General features: G+C 41.8%; 1 protein-coding gene across 1 annotated transcript in view; it reads right to left on the minus strand.

Moving 5' to 3' along the window:
• The window catches only part of plxnd1 (plexin D1), a gene marked incomplete at its 5' end in the record, with an annotated part of 65695 nt that overhangs the window by 41021 nt on the left and 17174 nt on the right, over nucleotides 1–7500 (minus strand). The window contains 2 exons of the mRNA XM_084445604.1: nucleotides 58–147; nucleotides 6835–6933. Coding sequence (XP_084301730.1) covers nucleotides 58–147; nucleotides 6835–6933 — 189 coding nt within the window. The remainder of the gene's footprint in view (nucleotides 1–57; nucleotides 148–6834; nucleotides 6934–7500) is intronic.

The raw sequence follows: 7500 nt of genomic DNA on the forward strand, positions 1-7500 counted from the left end.
AAATTGACTCAGACTTGAGAGACAAATGCTTCAAAAACTACCATTGGTCGTACTCACCGTCACTCCGCTGCACTGGACCAATGAGCTGCCCAGCCACTGGGCCTCGAACCGCTGGCCACTCCCCAAGTCACACTCCAGCTCCTCCCCCTACAGAACCACAACCACAGCCTCTTGCAAAGCCATTCTGAACATAAACACAGCATAAACAGAGAAAGCGAAACTGCAGATGGGGACAGGGATGGATATAAAGATGCAATTTAAAGTGTTATTGATCCTCCAGCTGCCTAGTAGTCACGAGGAGTCGCCTCCAAAGAGTCGGACCTGAGAGAAAACTGTATTTTCTGAACTGAAACCGTTTGTTAACCAACTAACTGTCTAGGTGAGAGGGGCTGAAACAGCCTGTGATAATTCTCCCTGCCAGACATAGATTGAGTCCATTCATAATTCATATTCATCAACATCTGGGCTGCGTGGTCCCGTACCTCAGGAACTCATGAGCAGAGTCATGAATATGAACTGGGATATTCACCTGTCTAGGCTGGACTGAGACAGCACATCAGCACATAGAGTATAGACCACACATACTGTACACATAATCTATACATACTCTACACATAATATTCTACACATAATCTATACATATTCTACACATAATCTATACATACTCTACACATAATCTATACATACTCTACACATAATATATACATATTCTACACATAATCTATACATAATCTACACATAATATATACATATTCTACACATAATCTACATATTCTACACATAATCTATATATTCTACTGATAATCTATACGTATTCTACATATAATCTATACATACTCTACTGATAATCTATACATATTCTACACATAATCTATACAGTACATACTCCACACAGAGATGGCACACAATCTACACACACTGTATCCTACATACTATACACATAATCTACTATACACATACTCTACAAATACTCCACACATACTTACATTAAAAACATAAAACATAAAGTTTGGAAATGTATGTTTGGTAGATTATTACTCTGTAACAATGCTTCTTGTCAATACATTTTATACCGTTGGAAAGCTTGTTGATTTCCCTTTTGGAACATGCATTTACGGGCTGAGCAGCACAGCTGAGTATGTGGGTTGCACCCATGAAAAATGTGGCAAATCTTCTCTGCCAAACCGCTTATTCTGCTGTTGCTACTGACTCTGGTTTTGAGCTTCTGGTACCCCCAGGTGCCTGATTGGCACCTGTGAGCCTGGGCCCTGCTACAGTGGTCCGGTGGTGTCTGCTCCGAGAATTTGGGAGTAGAGAGAATTTGATGGCCTGTCAACAGCCTTGACCTCAACCCCAACTGAACAGTTGTGGGATCAGCTTGGGTGTGCTGTTCGTGCCAGAGTGACCACCACAACCACGTTGGCTAACCTGCGACCAATCCTGGTTGAGGAATAGGATGAGGAGGAGGAGCCAGGCTGTTGTGGCTGCGTACGGTTCTTCCACACCCTTGTTACAACAGAGTAATCACAGATCATACTGTATATTTACTGTATGATCTATGCATACTCAACATACTCTACACATGCTTTACACACAGACCACTACTTATATACTCAATATAATCGACAAACTTTAAACCTACTCTTTACTCCACATTATTATCTACAGTACACATACAGTGATAATAAAAGGTCTTCACCCCCTTGGACTTTTTCACATTTATTGTGTTACAACATGGAATCAAAATTGACTTAATTATTAGGTCTTTTGTCACTGATAAACACAAAGTACTAACCCTAAAAAGAAAACATATTTTCCTAATTGAATTACAAATAATGGATTCCTTGCAAGTCTTTGCACTGGCTAGCTGTGAGTTTCAGTCATTTCATGACTGTGCACCACGATCTATATCAGACATGCTTTTGAAGTACGAGCCCTGTTTCCTGCCATATATGTACCAAGGCCAAGGACTAAGAAATATGGAGGGGCAGCTTTTAGTTTTTATGCTCCCAGCCTCTGGAACAGCCTGCCAGAGAGCTTAAGGGCAGCTGAAACAGTGGAGATTTATAGCAACATTTTTTTTTTTAAATAAGAAAAAAAAACTTCTGTCTTGCTGTCAGATGCTCTTAGTGGGTGGTCCTCTTTTACCATCCGTTTCCTTTTTATTATGCGCACGATTTTATTTATGTATTTCATGGCCTTGTGAAATAACTGTCGTTATTTTTCTATTTTAATTTTGTTGTGAAGCACATTGTTTTGCATTTATGTCGTTGATGGGTTGATGTGTTGTCGTTGACGTGTTGGGCTTGCACCAAACATACCAGTAGCATTTAGTGTTAAAAGTTTTATTTTAGTCTCATGAGAGTACAATGTTCTTCCACTTGGACTCCGAGTCTCTCGCGTGCCTTTGGGCAAATTCTAGCAGAGATTTTATGTGAGCTGTTTTCTTCTTGCCACTCATAAAGACCATGTTCAAGATTTGTGAAGCTATCGTCCCATGTTGCTATTGTTGTCCCATGCACTGTTTCTCTCCTCTCAGCTATGGAAGACTGTAATGTTTCTCTCATCTCAGCTATGGAAGACTGTAATGTTTCTCTCATCACAGCTATGGAAGACTGTAATGTTTCTCTCATCTCAGCTATGGAAGACTGTAATGTTTCTCTCATCACAGCTATGGAAGACTGTAATGTTTCTCTCATCACAGCTATGGAAGACTGTCATGTTTCTCTCATCACAGCTATGGAAGACTGTAATGTTTCTCTCATCACAGCTATGGAAGACTGTAATGTTTCTCTCATCTCAGCTATGGAAGACTGTAATGCAACTCAAGACTAACCTCAGAGTTACCAAAGGTCTCTTGGTGGCCTCTCTGACTGGCCCACCACACCCAGTTACTTACTGCACATAATCTATACACTTACTACTCTATACAATACTCTCTACACATAATCTATACACTTACTACTCTATACAATACTCTCTACACATAATCTATACACTTACTACTCTATACAATACTCTACACATAATCTATACACTTACTACTCTATACAATACTCTCTACACATAATCTATACACTTACTACTCTATACAATACTCTCTACACATAATCTATACACTTACTACTCTATACAATACTCTACACATAATCTATACACTTAATACTCTATACAATACTCTCTACACATAGTCTATACACTTACTACTCTATACAATACTCTCTACACATAATCTAGACATACTCTACAAATTCTACACATTATCTACACATAATCTACACACTCTGTCTTACTCTACACATACTATACATACTCTACAGTACATACACAACATACTCTCAGCATACTCTACATTCTCTACACATAATCTACATGCAGTACTCTACACTGTACACATAATCTGAATACTTTACATATAATCTACACACTCTACCCATACTCTGCACTTATCTACACATCTCTATACTAGGGATGCCCACACTTTTTTGGCTTGTGAGCTAAAAGACCATCTTAACTTTATCTACAGTACCTCCGCCCCTCCACCGTCAGGCCCCCCACACCCCCAGGACCCCCACACCCCCAGGACCCCCACCCTTCTGTCACTTGACACGTAACATTGGTTAGATTTTAATTCACGTCGTATCTTATCTTAAAAAGAATCCCATTGTTGAATGTTACAAATATGTTTATTTATTTATTTATTTATTTATTTATTTATTTATTTATTTATTTATTTATTTATTTATTTATTTATTTATTTATTTATTTATTTATTTATTTATTTATTTATTTATTTATTTATTTATTTATTTATTTATTCATTCATTCATTCATTCAAGATACCAATTACTTCACACTGGAAGTGAAACATTAACTGTTGTATATCTGCCTTGCACAATCTTAAAGGGGTAGTGTGCTATTTTGGACATTTAGCCCTATTTGTGGTCTGTCTACCATGAACCTGAAACATAGAGACCATAATTTCACAGATCGTTCCAGTATTGAGCTAGCTGCAGTTTTTATGCAGGCTCTCACTGGGCTACAATGGAAGTCAATGGGGCATATGTAAATGCGTTGAAAAACTAATACTGTCTACTTCATGGTAGACAGACCACAAAAAGGCTAAATGTCCAAAATAGAGTGTCTTTAGCCTATTTAAATGACTCAATCACTCAGCACAATACACTATAATAACTTGCACTGAATGGATCAGCCAGGGTTGCATAATACAGACTCTTTTCGAGTTTCTGATTGATTTTTCTAGGCTATCAGCCTTCTAGTAGATTGTATAAACCGAGTTGTAGCAGCTGCACCTACAAGTCTAAAAAATGATGAAATCAGCCCACACATGATTAAATCATTCAAATACTCCCTCTAAACTGCAGTAAAAAATGGTCACACTTGTAATCTACAAAGTAGCAGGAGGAAAAAGCTGCTCATTTGGACAACAAGAGAGGTGATGTGACTGCAACTTGCCTCCGCACATGCAACGCGCATCATCAAGTCGCCTTTTTTTGTATGGCTTTTTTTGAATGGCTGGAGATCTACCAGCATAGCCTCTGTGATCTACCGATCCATCATGATCGACGTACTGGAAACCCTTGATCTACACACTGTACTCTACACTTATCTACACGTACTCTACACTTATCTACACGTACTCTACACTTATCTACACTGTACTCTACACTTATCTACACTGTACTCTACACTTATCTACACGTACTCTACATGTATACTCTACCACTTACTCTACGTTATAATCTACACAAACTCTACACATAATCTACACAAACTCTACACATAATCTACACAAACTCTACACATAATCTACACAAACTCTACACATAATCTACATGCTCCACACAACCTGTCAGGAAGGGCAGCTCTGTCTGCTCTGGGCGGTTGTAGTCAGAACACACGGCACGGTGATGAGGTTTCCATTGAACGGGTCGTTACAGGTCAGGAGCCCGTCAAATAAACATGGGTAATGGAATGTTGGAAACGTTAAAACATGTTTAGGGTAATAATAACATGTTTATTCGATCCTGATGGAGTGTCTGGTCCTTAGTCATGCAGGATTTTCCTAATTCGTTGTTGCGCAACGTCTGCCTCTGATGTTGTCGTCCCTAAGCACTTCATCCCTCATGAGGGGTGCTCATCCAGTACTTCCTCCATAGACAGACCAGGGTCTAATGCAGAGGCAGTGAAACATGCTAGTTAAGTGTGAAGAGCTGTAAGTAAGTAAGTAAGTAAGTAAGTAAAATTTTATTTATATAGCACCCTTCGTAGCACGAGTGCACAGAGTGCTTTACAGTGGGAACATTAAAAACAACATAGTCCAATCAGATACATACAAGTGCACTGAATACAATAAAGAAAAAGAGTGCACGTAAACATAGTGACATAAGAGGTCAGTGTCAGGGGAAAACAGGCAAGCCGAAAGGAGAGAGTGTGGCAGATAGAGACGGCCTAGCACTCAAAGACTTGTCTGTATAAGTGTGTCTTTAGCTGTCCTTTAAAACTGTATGACTGTAGCGCAGTAGGTCTGTGTCAAGACAAGTTTAATCAGCCTATAGAAAACCTATACTAGCACAGCTTTTAGCAAAAGTACTATTTATACATTTCCTGTTGTATTGAGTCCTGGGAAAGCCAAGGACATTGTCCAAACAACATGTGTTTATACAACGTTTGCGAATCTAAGCAGCAGCGGTATCAGAATTTGATTGCATATGAGCCAACTCTTGCTTGTGTGTGTGTGTGTGTGTGTGTGTGTGTGTGTGTGTGTGTGTGTGTGTGTGTGTGTGTGTTTGACTCACTGTCTGTCACCATGGAAACCCATGAGGAGTGTGTGAAAGGCCAGGGAGGGTTATGGGTAAGCCTGTCTGTGTTTGGCAACCAGTCAAGGCTGGAATCTAAACTCCTCATCATCACTGATACACCAGCGACTGAATCACACACAACAGGCCGGCAGTGGGCTGGAACTAACTGATCCCCAACCAGCGTCTGGTAAATGTGTTAGCTAATTATGTCGGAGAATTCAAGCCTGACCATGAGTACTGTGAATGCTCACCATGTGTCTCTGAGTGACTAGTGACTTCATTCATTCATTCATTCATTCATTCATTCATTCATTCATTCATACATAGAGTACCTGCTGACTAAGAGATAAGCCGGTCAGACAGAGAGTGGTGTGACTGGACAGCTGAGAGGTGTATACAGATTAGAGATGCGCGGATGGAGTTTGAGCGCAGCCGAATCCGCGTGCACTCATCAATCATTCACCCGTCACCCACCCGACGTCATTATCTTCTAAAATGTAGAGACCCGCACCCAACCCGCCAAACAGGAAGTTATTGTATTTACATTTAAATGCCGTTCGTGCTCATTCGCTTTTCATATAGGCACATTTTCTTGACTTATACAATTTAAAGATTATAGGCTTGCTTTCGCAGGATCTCGGTTGACGAAGTGGTCGATGGTATTTGAGTGAGCTGCTGGCAGGTCTCGCGCTTTCTCGCAGTTAAAATATAATATATGTAATTATAGTAGTTATTAAATACGAATATAACTAACAAATCCACCCGCAATCCACCCGAAATTAATCACAATGTTGATTTTTATTGGCCCACCCACCCGCGGATGCAGAATGATTCACTCGTTATGTTCCTCTGTTTCTCTGTATAGATCACATCGCAGCTTGCCCCGAATCTGATCCTGAATGACCTCCCGCCTGTCCAGCTGTACCTAACCCCAGACCGGGCGTATTTCTCCCTGCCGTTAACATTTGAAACGACCCTTCTGCTATGAGACGAAGCCACAGGGTTACTGTACCTCTTCCACGTTGCTTAGCGACAGGGTGAAGTCCTGGGTCATCCCCGAGGGCGACGGAGGAACCGGCATGGTTACGAGGCTCGGACAGGAAGCGGCGTTCTGGGGGGGCGGGAGGGGGGGGGGGGCAGGAAGTGACACAGCCGGGTTAAAGAAAACAATGGCTACCACCCGCGCGCATCCGCCTCCAAAAATACCTGTCCTGTTTATCTGCGAGGAGGAAGAGGGAGGGGGCGGCCCCGGCCGGCTGACATGAGGACAACAATAGAACAGGAGTGTGTGTGGGGGGGGCGGCAGAAAAACATCCCCACCAGACACCAGGGTGGGCTCATGAAGCAAAGAACCGCAGAACTGTCTCTACCCATGCTACAACGTTTCCCTTCATAAGACAGAGCCTAAGGTTTAATTCCGAATGCAAGGGATAATGCTTTTATTTATTTCTTTTTTAGGACAAAGCCACCCTCTGATACTCGCCGGCCAGCAGACTAGCACGGCCCCAGCGGACTCTGACTCATCTAACTGCGCCGCTCCTGCCGAGTCAGCCCCGCCTCTCTGGACCCCGTCAGACCGGGACCCGGCGCGGCTCGGGGGCCCGGCTCGGAACGGTGGCTCTGGGACTTCGGGGCCCATTAGCAGCTGTGTCTTGGCACAGACACCAAAGAGAGCAGG

This window comes from Borostomias antarcticus (genome assembly GCF_949987555.1).
Source record: "Borostomias antarcticus genome assembly, chromosome: 11".
Taxonomy (NCBI): Eukaryota; Metazoa; Chordata; class Actinopteri; order Stomiiformes; family Stomiidae; genus Borostomias; species Borostomias antarcticus.